The 19,413-nt window shown below is 43.0% G+C and overlaps 1 protein-coding gene and 2 long non-coding RNA genes across 3 annotated transcripts in view; 2 read left to right on the plus strand and 1 right to left on the minus strand.

The window, feature by feature from the left end:
- LOC120517691 overlaps positions 1 to 19,413 on the minus strand; it is a 55,601-nt gene that overhangs the window by 23,953 nt on the left and 12,235 nt on the right. The window lies entirely within an intron of this gene.
- On the plus strand, positions 132 to 4,061 carry LOC120517690 (actin, cytoplasmic type 5). Its single transcript, XM_039740134.1, has 6 exons — positions 132 to 247; positions 1,648 to 1,776; positions 1,981 to 2,220; positions 2,581 to 3,019; positions 3,121 to 3,302; positions 3,422 to 4,061. Exons 2-6 carry the CDS (start codon positions 1,651 to 1,653, stop codon positions 3,563 to 3,565), a joined length of 1,131 nt encoding a protein of 376 aa, XP_039596068.1. The 5' UTR covers positions 132 to 247; positions 1,648 to 1,650; the 3' UTR covers positions 3,566 to 4,061.
- LOC120517692 overlaps positions 10,734 to 19,413 on the plus strand; it is a 38,760-nt gene continuing 30,080 nt past the window's right edge. Inside the window, exon 1 of the long non-coding RNA XR_005631085.1 lies at positions 10,734 to 10,879. This is a non-coding gene — a long non-coding RNA (uncharacterized LOC120517692). The remainder of the gene's footprint in view (positions 10,880 to 19,413) is intronic.

Consider the following 19,413-nt stretch of genomic DNA (forward strand, 5'->3'; position numbering starts at 1 on the left):
GGGTCTCGCGAAAGCCACGTGCGCCGTACATTGAGACAGCCAATCCCGGAGCGCTTTCCTGAAAGATGTCTATATATGGCTATGTTCAGGACCCGCGGAGGGCGGGTTCACTTTGGCAGCAGTTGGATTGAAAAAGGATACTGAGTCGCCCAACCGCTTCACTCAGCCGGCGGCAGGGGATCTGGTAACATCTAATTTACATTCCACTCTACTAAGCACTTGGAAACCCTTTCAACCCCTTACACAGGTAACGTTGTTTAAATCATTTGTGAAGTGTTAAGGAATTGTTGAATTAATTTTGACGAATCGAGGCTTTTTTTTTTTTTCTTCTTTCAGTGCGTGAAATGGAGCATGCATATTAATAGAGCGATACCGAGCGGTTATTTCTAGGTCTCGGTATTTGTTTGCTTTAGCGCCTTGTATTTTCCTTTTTGACTTATTTTGTGCCCTTGAATGGAGATTTGTAAATGCGTTTCATTGTATCCAGCGGCAGGTGGAAGTTTCTGGGCAGTGATTCAACAAGGAGAAGATGGGTCTTAACGAATGGAGGCATGGGGAGGGGTTCGGGTGGTTTTCCTTGTCGACCGCTAGTTGACCTACTTTAGCGTGTTTAAATGATCAAACGTAATTTCACTATATGGCGATTAAATATCAAAGAAGTGTGATGCGGTTTCATTCAATGTCGTGACATAGATGGAGTCATGCTGTTTAAAAAGTGATTTTATTTTTTTTTTTGTGCTGTACTCTAAATTTGGCTGCGGAGAAATTTGTTTTTTTTTTTTTTGGTATAAATTGGGTGTGATGGACTGAAAAAATCGGGGGTCTGAAGCAACAATAGGGGCTTGCAGTTCATCTGCTAAAGGGGGAGGGGGAGTAATGGCGGTATCAGCGTGCGGGGCTTCTTCACACACAGCCATCACTACGCAGTTACTAAAGCAGATGGGTGGCGGGCTGGACGAAACAAATGGCTGCGCAGTTATCCATTCGGTGCCCATCTAGCGTGAAATTATTGGCTAGTGTGTTATTTGAAACGCGTTCCTTTTATCAAAGGATTTCCCTATGAATTTAAAGTGAACACTTTTTGTTTGCCGGTTTCAGGTTGCAAGGTGTTAAGAGATGAACCTAAAGTTTTTTTTTTTATTTGAAAGCCGTGTTTTAGCCCGGTAGAACTTTGAAAGTAATTCCATCGGAAGGAATTGGGGGGGTGGGGGGATTTGTAATGCAGGACCCTTTGTGACTTATTTGTGCATTCTATTGAATTGGAAGTTCTAGAAGGGGGTGTGGCTTCCATGGCCTTACATGGAGTTGGTGTCGCTAATTGGTTGGCACTCATGACGTTGCACCAGGAACTTGGACGGGCGGGGTGGGTCGGCTGTCTTTCTCGTTGACCCTGAAGGAGGGGAGGGTGGGGTGGATGAGCTAACTTGAGCTGCCTCGCCGTAGTAAAGGCGTGGCAGCTGGGCATGGGACTTTTCCGGATACTAAGGGAACTAAAACCCAAGTAACAGAAATGCTGTCTAACCAGTGGTGGTTTTAAATTCCTAGACTTAAATTTGGGATATCTCTTTAGTCATGCCTTGACAAAAAGGAATGGTGCAGGTGGTGTAATTTCTGCTGCTAACAAGCTTGTCTATGGATTTGTTACAGAAAATGGCAGATGAAGAGATTGCAGCGCTTGTCATTGATAATGGATCTGGTATGTGCAAAGCTGGCTTCGCCGGGGATGATGCTCCCCGTGCAGTGTTCCCCTCAATTGTGGGGCGCCCAAGACATCAGGTAGGTTCCCCTCTAAGCTCAAACTCTTGACTTTTTTTTACAGCTGTGTATAGTAGGCACTTGTACATGGACAGCACAATTTGAGAAATGGAATGTGAATTCAAATGTTGAGGGGGGGGTAATAAGTATAATCCTCTAGGATCCTTTTTGTCTCTGACATTGTAGACTTATTTGGCCAAACTAAACTTTTTTTTCCCCTTTTAGGGTGTGATGGTAGGCATGGGACAGAAAGATAGTTATGTGGGTGATGAGGCTCAGAGCAAGAGGGGTATCTTGACCTTGAAGTACCCCATTGAGCATGGCATTGTCACAAACTGGGATGATATGGAGAAGATTTGGCATCACACTTTCTATAATGAGCTTCGTGTGGCACCTGAGGAGCACCCAGTGTTGCTTACAGAGGCCCCATTGAACCCCAAGGCAAACAGAGAAAAGATGACACAGGTATGGGCATACTCTAATTTAACACTCTTTAATCTTTTTACACTCTATCTCCTTTCACTCTATTTCTGACTCTCTACCACTATTTTCAGGTTCCTTTTCTACATCTGATCTCCTCTTTCAGGTCCTTAAGGTTTATTTTTTATACTTGTGCTGCATGTTGGCTTGTAACTATGCATGTAATTTCCTGAAATGTCTTTGAACTAATTTGCACCAAATTGGTTTTAGTTTCTCTAGTGAACAGGTTTTATGGGTTTATTGCTGTGAGTTCATGACTTGATTTGCTTACAGGTTTGAATTGTGTAAATGCTAGATTTCCCAACATTTTCAAATGTGTGTTTACATTTAACATTTCTCTTGCAGATCATGTTTGAAACCTTCAACACTCCTGCCATGTATGTTGCCATTCAGGCTGTCCTGTCTCTGTATGCCTCTGGCAGAACCACTGGTATTGTCATGGATTCTGGAGATGGTGTAACCCATACAGTCCCAATCTATGAGGGTTATGCCCTGCCTCATGCCATCCTTCGTTTGGATCTGGCTGGCCGTGATCTGACAGACTACCTCATGAAAATCCTGACTGAGCGCGGATACAGCTTCACCACCACAGCTGAGAGGGAAATTGTGCGTGACATCAAAGAGAAGCTCTGTTATGTGGCCTTGGACTTTGAGCAGGAGATGGCCACTGCTGCTTCCTCTTCCTCCCTAGAGAAGAGCTATGAGTTGCCTGATGGGCAGGTCATAACTATTGGAAATGAGAGGTTCCGTTGCCCTGAGGCACTTTTCCAGCCATCATTCTTAGGTGTGTAACTTGTATCTGGGATTCTCTGCATCTTCACCATTTAGAAGGGGTGGGCACATGGAGACTGAGATTAAATTCTTTGCTAATCCCTGTCTTTCCAGGTATGGAGTCCTGTGGCATCCATGAAACTACTTTTAACTCCATCATGAAGTGTGATGTTGACATCCGTAAGGATCTGTATGCTAACACAGTATTGTCTGGTGGTACCACCATGTACCCTGGCATTGCTGACAGGATGCAAAAGGAAATCACAGCCTTGGCCCCCAGTACAATGAAAATCAAGGTAAGTGCACCTTAAAACATTAACTTCAGTGTGCCATAAACAATTTGAGGCCACAAGGGAGAGCTTGGCTTAGATGAATTAAGTTTCAACTCATGGTTGTGATTTTTTTCTCTCAACAGATTATTGCCCCACCTGAGCGCAAATACTCTGTCTGGATTGGAGGCTCCATCTTGGCTTCTCTGTCTACCTTCCAGCAGATGTGGATCAGCAAGCAAGAGTATGATGAAGCTGGTCCTTCCATTGTCCACCGTAAATGCTTCTAAATGGACTGCATGCAGGTGTTAGTATCTGCTGCATTGATAACACAATCCCAATGTTAATGTTTGCCCCTGGGCAAATCCAATACATGCCTCTTGCTAGCCTTGTAAAACTGGAAGAGATTAAACACCTCTAAACCCTCAAGCTAGCATGAGAATTAAAGGTGAATTTCAAAACAGCACTGTCAGATTGTGTTGACTTGTCACTTGTCTTGCCGCCATCTATAGGAAAGGGTTTCAAACATATCGCATCCAAGCCTTACCTTTTTTTAAATATCCTGTTGTAGCCTATTTTCCCAGTAAGAATACCCTCTTTGGGTTTGATCTGAACTTGAGTTGCATTGAAACCTGTACATTATGCATCAGAGTTTAATTTATGTAAAGAATTTTGTACGTTGCCTTAAATGTTCACAACAGTAGAGAAACCAAAACCTGTTAATCATCCTGGTTGTTAACCCAAGTTTTTTCATTGTGTAAGGAATAAAAAAAGCGCTGCAGTATACATGTGGTTTCCTTTTATTGCAATAGTTTGGCTCTTGTATTTGTGTAGCAAGTTGAGGTAATTCTCAAAATGCAGACTAGGAAGCTGACAACCCCTATTACTTGGTGTGGACTAAAGGATTGGCACGAGACTCCAGAGTATATGGAGTGGTGGCCAGAGCAGCAGTGCCCCAGGTTTAAAGTATAGGAGTTAACCACGTAGTGGATTTCAATACCCAACAGCTTTCAGTGCTGAGTTTAGGGTGGGGTTTAGGATTCAGGAATGAAACTGGCAAGAGTGCTGAATGTTTGGCTAGCAGAAAGAGCATATTGTCAGTTTGCAGGCAATCCTCTACAGGATACTTTGGTTATCTAACACCAGTGGCATGGGGGGGGGGGTGCACCTTCACTGCTTAAACTTCCAGTGGCACATGTGTGACTAGTGAAATTGAGATGGTTCACAACTGACTCTTTGCTGCCAGATAGACAAAGGACAATGGCTTAACATGGCTGTGGAATTACGCCTTGGGAGTGCAGCAACCTTTGATCAAAGTGAAGATCAGCAAGGACCACTACTACCAGCTAATGCAAAACATTTAGGGATGCAAGTGAAGATGCTTTGGACAAGCAGGAAAGCACAAGCACTACCAAGTTTCAGTATTCAGACTGAAGTCTCAATTTACTCGGTTAAATCTTTGCAAACTGCAAGTTACACTAGCCATTTTCAAGTATCTTGGTTCCACTCGCCCATAAATCTCCCTATAAAAACTAGGGATGGCTATAATTCCATTTTCATTCAGACTTGGGGTAGTTAAACGTGGTGGTTCATTGCACACTTTTTAAATATTGGAGAGTTGGTTTCTTTAAATTCAAACTAATCAAATTTCAAGGTACAGTAGAGCTTTACTTTCCTGTGTTAAAGGGAACTGTATATGTACAATTTGGGTTTAAACCCGTGGCCTGCATTACTGGCGTCTGCGCTGTGTTACTGGTCAAGTAAGACTGAGCATTCAAACTAACCAGAATGATGTCTGCACGATCGAGGCAACAACACCCCCTAGTGGTGCACAGTTGTACTGGAGCTTTTTGGGCATCCATGAGCACTGCGAGTGCCTACTTGGAATACTTCTTACTTGAATAGGCAGAAGGTAATGTTGGTGACTCAAAATGGGCTGTGGCTTTGGGAGTGTGCCTGCAATGAAACTGCCACTCTGTGTGAGATGAGCACCTGTATTGAGCTTTTTGTTGCTCTAATAAATGAGGTTCTGGAAATAGGCAAAGTATACAGTATTTCAGTAAAAGCCATTTATCTAACTGTCCCCTAAATTTGCAATTTATCAAATTGCAAATAAAATTAGCCAGACTTGGGCTAAATCAATAGCAGCTGTAAAATAGTGTGGCTACAATTATTCTGCAGTTAGGTCAGTTTCCATGTTGGTCACTGTATGTGGTGGTTGCATGTTTTCTTCAGGGCCCCTTGAGTTTTCTCACTGGATTCTGTGCTGTGGTTGTTTACTCTGACCATAAGGATGTCAATCGCCTTCTAGCTTCCAGAGGAACACCAATCTATCGGATCTGCAGTGATGAAGTTCAAGTTTACTATCATGTATACAAAGAGTTTCACAAGATTGACTACAAATGGAAGATTTAGTCCACACTGTCATTCTCGCTGACAGGGTTATTACATGAAGTGTGTAAGGCAGGGTGACACTGACTAAAATCGGCACTTGCAGAGGATTCAGTCTTTAGCCCCCTTCACTTTTTTCATATTGTGTTGTACCCTTGCAGTAAAATTATTTAAATTCAATTTTCCCTTATCAAGCAACACTCAGTAGCTCTGAATGACAAGGAATTTTGAAACTTTTGCAAATGTATTAAAAATAAAAAAAACTAAAGAATTCCATTAAGGCAGGTGTTCAGACCATTTGGCAGAGATTCCTGTCTGGAGCCTTCTTGGATTTGATGCCTACAGCTGCCATTCCCCTCAAACTCAAGTCAAGGTGGATTGGGTTCATCTCCAAGCATCAGCTGGGCAACTCAAGACCGTTCCCAGAGTTGTCCCTAAGACACTCCTGTGTTGTCTTTTGCGAGATGAACCTTCAGTCCACTCAGAGGTCCAAAGTGCTGTAAAGCAGGTGTTCATTTTAGGATATCTCTCTACTTTGCTCTGTTCAGCCTTCTCTCAACCCTGACTAGTCAGTCTCCCAGTTGACCCCACAGTGTGATGCTTCCATTGTTGGAATGGTACTGTGTACATGATGAAGGGTGCCTGGTTTCAGCCACATGTAACTCCAATCCTAGTGTTATCAGAGAAGTGAATCTGGTTCCTCGCAGTCTTAAAGAGTCTTTTAGGTGCCTTGTTGCAAACTCCAACTGGGATTCCATGCGTCTTTTACTGAGGGGAGACTTTTGTTTGGCCACTCTGCTATAAAGCCCACACTCTTTAAAAATAACAGTTGCTTAGTGGTATTTTACTGGGTGGTGGGGTTCCTCGTAGAACCACTGCTCGACAACGAACTATGAAAACCTGGGAAGGATTCTTTGCATATAAAGTTGACCCTTTGGGTTTTAAAAAGGTTCCAAATATGTGGACAAAACAAATATTTGATGTCTCGTAGAAAGCCAACAAGGACACTAACAGATGAAAGAAACCTGAACTCAGACTGTGTTGCCATGTGCAGTGAGAGTCTTTTTAAAATCAGGAGCCCATTAGGATTTCCCACGTCTGTTATCTATTCATGGCTATTTATGTTATCATTTCGGTCAGGTTGGGGAGCATGCACTGGTACAGCACGTTGTCGCACCCACCACATGACAAAACAGCTCAGGATCCCGGTTTGCAAAGGCAGACAGTCCCACCTTCCAGAAATGACCCTCTATCTGCCGCAACCAGGTGTTACATGGATGTCCCCTTGGCCTGGTCCAACAATGAGGACCCAGTGAGCTGGATCACCCTCAGGTAATTGTGTCACATGGCCATAGTGCCGTAACTGACGCTCCCTCACAAAGCAGGTGATGTGCCTCATTCGGGACTCCTTGAGCAACACAAAGTCTAATCAGCGGTACCCAAGGATTCTCTGAAGAGACACAGAACTGAAGGAGTCCAGCCTTCGTCTCAGGTCACTGGGTAGCGTCCATGTCAAGCAACCACATAGCAAGACAGGAAGCACCAGAAATCTAAAGACTTGGACCTTCGTTCTTTTGCAAAGACATGGGGGCGCCACACACCCCTTTCCAGCGACCTCATGAAACCCCCTCCCCGCTCTACCAATTTCGTCTACTAACTTCATAGGAAGATGCACCAGAGACATGAATGTCACTGCCGAGGTACGTAAACCTCTCGATGAGGTCAACACTCTCTCCATAGACAGACACTCTGCTGATGGCCATGCCCAAAAGGTCATTAAAGGCCTGAAATGTCATCAATAAAAAAAGTCCGTTATGGGAACCAAAAATGGTTCCACCTCTGGCATCTCTCCGAACATCTACTTTGGCACCTTTATTTTTCAGAGTGCACATCAGTGGACTGTTGCAGTGATGGTTGTCCTTCTGGACGTTTCTCTCATCTCCACACAGGTTCCGTGGAGATCCACCAGAGTGACCATCAGGTTGCTGGTCACCTTCCTTACGAAGGCCCTTCTCCCAGGATCGCTCAGTTTGTTCCAAACTTTTTTATTCGTTTGAGAGTTATGGAAGCCGCTGCACTTTTGGGAACCTCCAGTGCTTCAGGGATGTTTTTGTTGCCCTCCCCAGTTCTGCACCTCGACACAACCCTTTCCTTAAGCTCTGCAGGCAATTCCTTCGACCTCATGGCTTGGGTGTTTCTCAACTGTGGGACCTTCTCTAGACAGATGTGTGCATTTGCTAATCGTGACCAATCCATTAAATTACCGGCAGGTGGTCTCCACGCAAGGTGTAGAAGCATCACAGTGACGATAAATCGATTGGGATGCACCCGAGTCAAAGAGCAGAGGGCAGAAATTCTTATATCAGTGTGAGATTTCGACCAGAGCCCGGACTTCCACCCAATCAAACCTCTCTTGAGAGATCTGAAAACAGCTGTCCACCGATGGTCTCCATCCAAGCCAACAGAACTTAAGAGGAGTGGAAAAGTCTCAAATCCAGGTGTGCAAAGCTTGTTGTGTCCTACCCATGATGGAAGTGCTGCCAACGGGGCTTCCACTGAGTGCTGAATAACTTGTGTTAATGTGAGATTTCAGTTGTTTTTTTTAATTTTGAATAAATTAGAAATAGTTTCTGGGATATTGAGTGTTGCTTGATGTAAATCCGGGGTTGCCAACTCCGGTCCTGGAGGACCACCATGGCGGCAGGTTTTCATTCTGACCCTTTTCTTAATGAGTGACCTATTTTTGCTGCTAATTAACTTCTTTTGAACTAATTTTAATTGACTTACTCTTGAAGACTCAGACCCCTTAATTATTTCTTTTTCCTTAATTAGCTGCCAAACAATAATAATATACAAAATGAGCCAAAACAACTGGTGTCCATCATACAATATCTGAAAATAAAGAAAGATGAAGGTCTCAGGAATGTCGATCTGTTCAGGTCCCCAAATCATTTGAACAGAGCTCTTAGAAATGAGAAAATCAACAATTTCTGAAATGTTTGCTAATGCACCACGAGAGCAGCAAGAAGCCACGAAATTAAAGAACGGGTTTAATTAACGCCAAGAATCGGCACCTCATTAAGCAACTGGTTGGAGTGAAATTGTCTGGAGTTTGAGGCCCTGACTTAGTTGGTCTTCTGTTGGCTCCCTCACTTCACATTTCATTTCTGTTTGGGTGCCATTTAAGGAAAGAAATGAAGCAATTCAGGGGAACAAATCTTTAAAAAACAATTCAATTAAAATGAATTTACAAGAAGTTAATTAGCAGCACAAACAGGGCACTCGTTTAAAAAAAAAAAGGGTTAGAATGAAAACCTGCAGCCACGGTAGTCGTCCAGGACCGGACTTGGTGACCCCTGATGTAAATTATCTTAGCACGAGGCTGAAGCACTGTGCAAAAAGTGAAGGAGTCTTAATACTTTATGAATCCACTGGACAGACGAGCCAGTTTAGTGCTGCAGGTCCGAATGTAGGAGGAAACCCACACAGACACTGGGAGAACAAGCCAACTGCATAAAGAAGGCAGAACTGAAGCAAAGGATCGGTCGGCTGTGATAACAAGGCAGCGTTTTTAATGTGATTATTTATGAATGGGTGCGCTCAAACATAAATAACGCGCATTTACAGCAGACGGACGTTTAATGCGATGCAATTCACCAAAATGGCTACTAGAGGGCAGTGTGGTACCGCTAAGGTGACAATTCGTAAAACAGCCTCGTGGAAAAAAAAAACCAAAAAACATTTGAGCCTTATCACCAGACAGAAATGAACAGGAAGCTGGGGAAAGAGAAAACTCAGAATTGATTTGCGAAACCGAAGTATCATTAGCCAAATGACCCCTAATTAGAGGCATGTTATTTGCACCTTCATCTGGATAAATTTAGCTTCCAAGAGCCCAAATGTTTAATTTTATTACGGCAACACAACGGGGATTTCCTTTTTATTTTTAATTTGTAATTCTTTCTTTTTTTAACTGAGGAGAAAAAAGCGTAATAGCTTTCGGTAATTCTATTTAGTCGCGTTAGATATGGATACACTGCCATTTCCTCCTTGGCAGATTATGGGCTCTCTCATTATAATGTACTTTGCGGGCAATGAACACTTTGGGGAAATCTTCGTGAGGGAGTCTTCGATTGGACGGGGCTGCTAGTGGTGGCCTCAGAATGACGGGTGCGCGCGTGTCTGTGACGTCATGTTATCGCAGTAACCCTGAAAGGGGCGTGGCTTATGCAGCAACATATTTGTGAAACGCACTGAGAACGGGTAAGGCGCTATATTAATAAACTGCATTGTTGTTATAATAATAATTATATTATTCCCCAAATTCATCTTTCCAGTATGTCCATCCAGGCTGACAATCATTCTCTAAAGGACTGGATCAACCTCTAGAAGGACATCCCGTTGAAAAACTTCTCCCACCCGTACATTTAAAGTGTCACTTTATAGTCTTTGACACTTCATTGTTGTTTGCGACCTTTGATAATCCATAGTAGTCTTCGATAGCGTGTCCTGCTTTCTAAAGCACGCCACCGTAGGCACTACAAAATGTTTTAAATCATAATTTAAACTGTGCGTATATTTTAGTACAAGTATATTATTAATTCGTCCGTTTGACTGAACTAGAACTAAATATGTCAACCCAATAAAAAGGCGATTGGCAATGCCACTTTGCAGCGATTGCCAGGCCTCTTCTTCGCAGGATCTCTGCGTGCTTTTGCGTGGGTTTCTCCCCATAGTCCTCAAAACGTGCAACCACGTAACGTAAATGATGAGCACTTGCATTACAGGAGCTTTGAAAAATGAGCCTCATCTTCCCCGGTAATAGGATCTCTTCTGTGACAGCATTAAGACATGCGTTGAAGTGTCAGAAGAGGAGGAGCAGGTGGTGCGCGAGTGCCCAGCCACATTTACACTTACGCTATGCATGTGTTATTCATCCATTTGAAGTGTCGATTTAGGCCAGCCGTGTATAGTGGGCGTGTCCTGTGAGCGACTGGCGCCTTGCCCCTCGTCTACGTCACGTCGCTTCTGTGCTTCCCCCGCCCCCAAGTTTAGCAACGATCCATCCATCCATTTTCTAACCCGCTTGTGCTGGAGCTTGAGACGTCTGCACTGATTTGTAGGTCGCTTCAAATAAAACCCATCCGCCAATCAATTTCAGGGTCCAGGAGGTCAGCATCGGGAGCAAAGCAGAAACCTGCCCTGGCTGGGGTGTAAGTACATTTTGAATACCCACATTGCCTTATGTAGGGACACTAATTAACCTAACATGCACATCTTTGGAGTGCTGGAAGTATAGACGAGTCTATTTGTTTCTATTGCGTCCCTCAAGGAAGAAATCGAGCCATGAGAAGGCATTTTACAATAAAAGTAAAAACTTTTTAAAGATGCTGGGGAGCACAGTGGTTGCATCCTAACTACTTGTCAAATTCCCGTCCTGGCAGTGTCTTAGTATAGTTTACCTCAGCCAAACCCCGAGTGTCATCCATTTATGTGTGGCCACCCGATTCTCCTCCCACATGCGGAAAATGGGCATTTTTGTTTAATAGGCGATTTTAAAATCACCCCCCTAACACCCACCCGGCCAGCAGCCATACCTTAGGGAAGGGGTCTCCAACTCCAGTCCTGGAGAGCTACTGTAGCTCCAAGTTTTCATTCTAACTCTTCTTAATTAGTGACCAGTTTTTGCAGCTAATTAACTATTCCCCTTTATTGTAATTGACTTTTCTTGACACTCTGACCACTGAATTGGTTCTTTTCTCCTTAATCGGCACCTAAACATAAATTTGATGTGAAGTGAGCCAACAGATGACCAACTAAGATGGGGCCTCAAACTCCAACCAACTTCACTTCATTCAGTTTCTTAACCTGAAGCCGATTCTCATTGCTAATTAAACCCATTATTTAATTCTATGGCACTCATTATGCCATGGCAGACATTTCCAAAACTGTTGATTTTCTTTTTTAAGAGCGCGGTCGGTCCAAATGTTTTGTAGACCTGAGCAGATTGACATTACAGAGCACTTCACCTTTCTTTATGTTCAGTTTATTGTGTGATGGACGCAGGTTGTTGTTTATGTGTTGGTACATTTTGTGTCTTAATATTGTTTGATTGCTAATTAAGTAAAACAGAAATAATTAAGGGGCCTGAGTCTTAAGGCAGGGGTCGCCAAGTCTGGCCCTGGAGGACCACCATGGCTGCAGGTTTTCATTCTAACCCTTTTTTTAATGAGTGCCCTGTTTGTGTTGCTAATTAACGTCTTTTGAATTCATTTTCATTGAATTGCTTTTTTAAGATTTGTTCCCCTGAATTGCTTCATTTATTTATGGCACCCAAACAGAAATGAAATGTGAAGTGAGGGAGCCAACGGAAGACCAACTAAGTCAGGGCCTCAAACTCCAACCGATTTCACTCCAACCTGCTGCTTAATGAGGTGCCGAGTCTTGTTGTTAATTAAACCCCCTGTTCTTTAATTTCATGGCTTGTTGCTGCTCTCGTGGTGTATTAGCAGACATTTCCGAAATTGTTGAAGAGCTCTGTTCAATTGTTTTGTGGACCTGAGAAGATCAACATTCCTGAGACCTTCATCTTTCTTTATTTTCAGATATTGTATGATGGCCACCAGTTGTTTTGGCTCATTTTGTATTCTCATTATTGTTTGGCTGCCAATTAAGGAAAAAGAAAAAATTAAGGGGTCTGAGTCTTCAAGAACAAGTCAATTAAAATGAATTCAAAAGAAGTTAATCAGCAGCAAAAACAGGTCACTCATTAAGAAACGGGTTAGAATGAAAACCTGCAGCCACAGTAGCTCTGCCCCTGCGATAGGGGAACCATTTTTTCTTCCCCAAAGAAAGGTGCCAGAAAGAACCTTTGCTTATTTACATTTACTTGGCTGGCCCCTTTATCCAAGGGATTTACAATATTCGAAATAGGTGAAGTAGCATGAATGGGTTTAAACTATCCAAAGCCTTACCCACCACACCACACTGCCTAGATCCATAAATAAGATTGGATAGGATAGGACATTTCTGTTTTGTCCACTTATCAATCCAGTGACATTGGGGTTTCTGCAGGAAGCGATATTGGTGAGGCCAGCAGGGGGCGCTTATCCTGTGGCCTGTGCTTCGGGTGAAACGTAAAAACCGAGGCGCTGACTTTGTGGCCATAAAAAATATCCCTGGGCATCTTTCGAAGAGAGAAGGCGGTGCACCGAAAAAATAAAAGTTAATTTTGCCCGCCAATCGCCCCATGTTTCTTCTACCCTTTCACCAGCTAACAGCTAATGTAGAGTGGATGTACTGGCGCACAAATGGCTGCTGTGGCATCATGTTGGTGGATGCTGCACACTGGAGGTGGTTTACGTGGTTCCACATTGAGTTGGGGTTAAAAGCGCGATATAAACGCAATTAATTATTATTATGATTATTATGTGGGCGTCCCGTCCAGCGATGCTTCGTCTGCTGAGCACAGATCTGTGGGTACGGGCTACGGCTCCAGAGGTTTTGTGTTGGATTAAACAGATTCAATATAAAATTAGATTAGAGAAATGCGAGCACGAGGTATGAGCCTGAAACCACATTATTTGCGGAAATGTTATTTTTTATATTACATAATCATGTAGCATATTAGCAATGCTGTTTGTGGTAAACACGTCTGAATGAATATGTATGTGGAGCACAATGAACATCCAGACAAATCTGAGGCATGGATGGGTTACCAGTCGGCAGGTTTAGATTACATCAATAATAAAGAAACGAACCCTGTATCGTACACACAAATCATTTTAAACATTAAAAAAATCAAAACCGCAAGCGTTTCTCTTCTAGGTTGTATGATTTCGTTTTTCTGTATTCACATTTGTTTTCGCAAAGCGGAATTCTCTGTCGACGTGCAGGCACTAGTTATTAATGTATTTTTCTTTTAAACCGAAATGCATGTCCCATTAAAATTAGATGAAAAAGGGGACACGCTTAAAAATTTATTAAAGTCACTTTGTATAACCGTTCGCAGGCTGAAAGGGTTAATACGCGAGCGCGAGGCAGAATAAAAAAAGAAATAAAATATCGCACGATCCAATGAGAGTGGCGAAGAACATTTTGCGCTTGGCTGATTGGTCGATGCGTGCTCAAATGGGTCGTGGCTACAAGCTGACAGGCGCGGACCCCACGTGGGGCAGCACATTAGTAGAAGGCGACGATTGGCCACGTTACCCGACTTGGCCACGCCTCCACTTTTTCGCTCTTTCTTATTGGCCCCCCTCTCGCCTGGTGGAGGTACGCGCGCTGTGGCTGCGGATCGCGGACGATTGTGTGGCTGTGGCTCCTTGGCGAGGGATGAGAGGCAAGACGAACCCCGGACGGGAAAGTTCTCGAACTCGGATAACGCAAGCCAGTGAATTGCAACAGCACTCCAGTGTGGGCGCCCTAAGGTCGAAGTCTTTTTTTAGAACAGGTAGACGGAGTAGCAGGTGCTGCGTTTGATGATGAAGACTAGCGGGCTGCGCAGCAGCGCTCTGTCGGTGTTGGCACAAGAGCGAAATGATAAGCGCGTTGGTAGTGCGCTCGGTAAAACAGTAGATGGAAAGGCAAAACGGATACATCCACCTTGTTATTCTACTCTGCGATGCATTGCAGCAATTCGGATTTCATCTTACTTGACAGCCCTGTTTCCTTACAGTTTAAGTCGCAGATCAGTCAAGGGCACTATGGAATTTTCTTTCCCCCCTCATACTCGAGTAGCCTTTTCTTCAGTTATTTAAGTTTCATAATATTTACAGATCAATCTGAGGTAATGCAGATGTTTGTGAGTGGCTGTCTTTTGATGGACTGAAAAAACTGGACGCACGTGCATTACATTGGTTTGGCTTCCAGGCTGCTGTGCCCTCATTGTGTATTTTACATGTTCTCGCTATGTTTACGTGGGTTTTCTCACGCACCAGCTAATAAAGGACTCAACTTCAGTATTATCTTCAATGTAGTCCAAACGTCTTCTCTAAGCTTGATGGGCCAGAGTAAGGGGATAACAGTTTATCCAGGTGTTTACTCCTCTGCTCCACCTCCTACTGCTGGGATAGCCTCTGCCTAGCATATGCCAGAGAACAGGCTTTCAGCCCAACAAAGCTTGCCAATCCTGTTCGCATAATTCCTCCAAAATAACATCAGATTGAGTTTTGAAGGCTCCTAAAGTCACAGTCTACTGTATAACATTACTTGATGACTTATTCCACGTGACTATTGTTCTCCGTATGAAGAAAAACATTTAATAAAATTTGTGGGAAATTCACCCCTGACAAGTTTCAACTGTGGCTGCATGTTCTTGCTGAACTCATTTTACAAATAACAGCATAGGTGCACTGTACTAATTCCTTTCACAATTTTAAACATTTCACTCATGTCACCTCTTAATCGTCTTTTGCTTAAACATAAAAGGCTCAAATCTTTTAATTTCAGCTTATAACTCATCCCCTGTTGTCCTGAAATCAGTCTAGTCGCTCTTGTCCAGACATTTTCTTGTGCTGCTTTGTCTTTTTTTTTTTTTTTGTAGCATGGAGACCAAAACTGCACACAGTACTCCAGATGGGGCCTCACCAGAGTGTTATAAAGCTCCTACATAACTTCCTTGGACTTGTACTCTGCACAGCAGGGCGCTATATAACTTCACATTATGTCAGCCTTCTTAATTTTCCTGAACGCTGTCTGGAAGTTGGCAGCCCAACATGTCCACTACAAATCCTAAATCCTTCTCATAAGCAATGCTTTACATTTTCATAATTCCTATTGTGTATTCATATCCAAAATTTTTCCTTCCTATGTATAATACTTTACTTACATTAAATTTCATGTGCCACACATCCATCCAAACCTACATGCAGTCCAAGTCCCTCTGTAATAATTCCATGGATTTGTGATTATCTGCCCATATATCTAGCTTGGTATCATCTGCAAATGTAACCAGCTTGTTGTTTACATTCCTATTCAACAAATGTGTGTATATATTATAAATAACAATTGCCTCATCACTGACCCCTGAGGGATACTATAAAATTAGTGAGTATTTTGGGATGAGGTTACAGTAAAGTGGCAAACATAATTCTAGAGTAAATTTTAGACTAGATACTGTAACAAAAGGTGCTATACCAGCGCCTGACCCGACACAGACAGACACAGGAGGCACACTGATAAAACAAATAAATGTTTCATTTTCTTTTTCTTCGCCTGTGGGCAACGCCTTCCCCGTTCCCACAAACACAACACTTTTCTTCTTCTTTTTCTCTTTCTTTCTCCACCATTCCTCTCTGACACTGGCTCTCGGAGTGATGGCTGCTGGCTCCTTTTATAGCCCACCCGGAAGTGCTCCAGGTGTTTGATGACCCATATTCGGCTGCACTTCCAGGTGTGGTGGAAGAACAGTCCACACGCACTTGGGAGCCACTGCAGTGCCCCCTGGCAGCACCCCCGGATCCCAACAGGGTTGTAGAGAACTCCATCTCCCATGGAGCCCTGCTGGAATCCAAGGAACCATTGCTACACATAGGGGTGCCCTTTAGTGTCCTGGGGGAGGTACTGTTCTGTCCATACTTGTTCCCCAGGGGCCTCACAAAAAAGACATCCACCACAATACATAAAATTGGAGGAATGCCAAACACTGTGGAGGCAGCAAAAACCATTCAAACGAACTTAGACAAGCTTCAGAACTGGGCAAATACCTGGAAAATGAGCTGAATGTAGAAAAGTGCCAAGAAATACATGTGGGGAAAAGGACTGTCAATTATAAATACAAGATGGGAGACAATGACGTACAGAAAGCAACCTCTGATAAGGATTTAGGGGTTTATGTTGACGCAACAGTCTCATCATTGAAGGAAATGTCCAGAAGTGTTTGAAAAGGCAAATAAAATGTTAGGTTATATAATAAAAGCTGTGTAAATATAAATTGATGGGATATTATACTTAGACTATATAATGCACTAAACTAGTAAGACCACATCTAGAGTGTTCTATGCAGTTCTGGTTACCACACTACAAGAAAGACACAGCAGCATTGAAGGTGCGATGAGGGGAGCAACCAAGTGCATCCCAGGACTTAAGAATTAGACTGAAAGAATCAAACCTGTTTAGTCTCGAGTAGAAGAGACTGCGTGGGGGCCTAATTCAGGTCTCTAAAATCCTCAAAGGCATTGATAAAGCATATCCAGTAGAATTCGTTCAACTTAATGGTGAATCATATACTCAAGGACACCAGCGGAGATTAAGTGGACATGCAATTAAGAGTGATGCCAGGAAGGACGACTTTACGCAAAGAGTAGTGGGAGTCTGGAACAAACTACCAGGACATGGGGCTGAAGTGAAAACCTTGAAAACTTTTAAAATATATCTTGATAGATATTGGAATAGCTTAGCTATTAGCTTAAAACATAAACAGAAAGTGTCAGAGAAGGGAAAAGGATGTATAATTACGGTACTAATATCATTGCAAGCGGATCAGACAGCCAGTAAGATCTTCTTTGCCATGCCATGACAGGGTGCGACTCACAATCGTATTTCAGAAGAGTGTCGGGCTCAGTTATCTTAGTTCTTTTTCTGCTTCCGCCATAGTGGTAAAGATCTAATGCTTGCCTTGAATGTCCACTTTCAGTTTGGCAGGATACAAGAGGCTGTATCTGATCTCGTCTTTCCATAAGCGCTGTTTAATGTTGTAAAAAACGGCATGTTTAGCAGCTGTTGAAGGTGAGAAATCAGTGAAGATACAAATGTGGTTATTTTCAAATATAATCTTTTGTTTCTGTCTGAGAAGTGACATTACATTAAATTTAGATTGTAATTTTTTGAAAAGCACAACAAGAGTCCTAGGTTTAGAGGTATTTGATCCCTGAATGCGGTAAGCTGCTGCTATCTCGGGGTCTGATTTAAAGTCCTCTCCAGTTATTTTTGAAAATAGTTCAGCTACGGATTTCATTGGGTTTGGACTTTCACGATTCTCAGGTAGACCTTCGCTTCTAATATTATTCCTTCTGCATCCATCTTCCAGGGTAGCAATTCTGTCTCCCAAGTTTTTTGCATTCAGAATTCACAGCTGTTGCTTTTCCGCCAGCGGTGGATGCCAAATGTTCGGCTGTTTCAATTCGAGTCGTGAATGTCTGCTTAAAGTCTTCCAGCTGATCGACAAGTGCTCTCAGTTTATTCTCAAACTTAGACGCATTTTCCTGAATGTGTTCCTTAATTTTTTCCAGCATACCTTTTACAGGCTGCCTCAAAGCGATTATATACACGTTTCTCCAAGTCTTTATTATAGCCGCAGTTTCAGCTATTAGCTAAACAAACATGCCTGATGGATTGAATTGTTTCCCCTCATTTGTCATATTTCTTATGTTCTAGACCAGGGGTCTCCAACTTCGGTTCTGAAGTGCTACTATGGCAGCAAGTTTTCATTCTAAACCTTTTTCTTAATTAATTGCCAGTTTTTGCTGCCAATTAACTCTTTTGCTTAGATTTAGTTCCTGTCTTGTGTCCATTGCTATTGAGGTAGGTGCCAAAACCCCACAGCACATTAAGTGTAAGGGAATATTGAATATAAAGTGACAATTTTATTTTTTTTCTCCAGTTTGCTTGCCAACAGCCATACCACCTGCACTCCAGAATAGGTCATCCACCTGAAGCTAACTGTGTTCAGGCACCGGCCAGTACTTGCATGGGTGACCAACCAGGAAAAAGCTTGGGTTGTTGCTGGAAGAGGTGTTGGTGAGGCCAGTAGGGAGCACTTACCCTGTGGTCTGAATGTGACCGCAATGCCCAAGTGTAGTGATGGGGACACTGTACTGTGAAAATGGTGTTGTCCTTTGGATCCCTGGGCATCCTTTTAGGTTGATGTATGTCACATTTCTGTATTGTATTTCATGGCAGGTAACATTCTGTGTTACCTAATTTAAGAAATAGCATTATAGTAATTGTGAATTTATGTATGGGGGTGATCAAGAAGGTCCGAACCTCACCTATTAAAAGAAACATCAGTAAAAGCATATTTATTTTTCAACATGGATTAAACTGAATTATCTGCATTATGTCTCTAAAGAGGAAACCTTTTCCTTTTGGTTTAGCCAGCAGCCATTTCACCTGCACTTCAGAAGAGGTCATCCACCTAAAGCTAAGCAGCTTCAGGCCCGGCCAGTACTTGGATGAAAGACCATCTAGGAAAAGCTTCGTTTGCTGCTGTAAGATGTGTTGGTGAAGCCAGCAGGGGGCACTTACCCTGTGGTCTGAATGTGAGCACAATGCCCCAGAGTAGTGATGGGGACACTGTGCTGCAAAAATGGTGTTGTCCTTTGGATGAGATGTAAAACAAAGGTCCTGACTCTCTGTGGTCATTAAAGATCCCAGGCCATCCTTTGTAAAGAGTAGGGTGTCTCCTAATGTCCTGGCTAAATTATCCACCACGGTTTGGACATTCTGGCCCCCTATTCGTAATCTGTTTCTGATTGTGTGTGTGTGTGTGTCTCTCTCTCTCACCACTTCACCACCCAATGACTAACGTGTGGTGAGCACACTGGCGCAAAATGGCTGCCATCGCATCATCCGGGTGGATGCTGCACATTAATGGTGGTTGAAGTGGCTCCCCAACTCACTGTGTAAAGCGCTTTGAGTACCCTGAAAAGCACTATATATATATGTAAAGAATTATTGTTCATTTTAGGTTGACATATGTCACATTTCTGTATTGTACTAACATTTTTAGTCATATTCTTTACAAAAA

The sequence above is a fragment of the Polypterus senegalus genome, chromosome 17, assembly GCF_016835505.1.
Source record: "Polypterus senegalus isolate Bchr_013 chromosome 17, ASM1683550v1, whole genome shotgun sequence".
NCBI lineage: Eukaryota > Metazoa > Chordata > Cladistia > Polypteriformes > Polypteridae > Polypterus > Polypterus senegalus.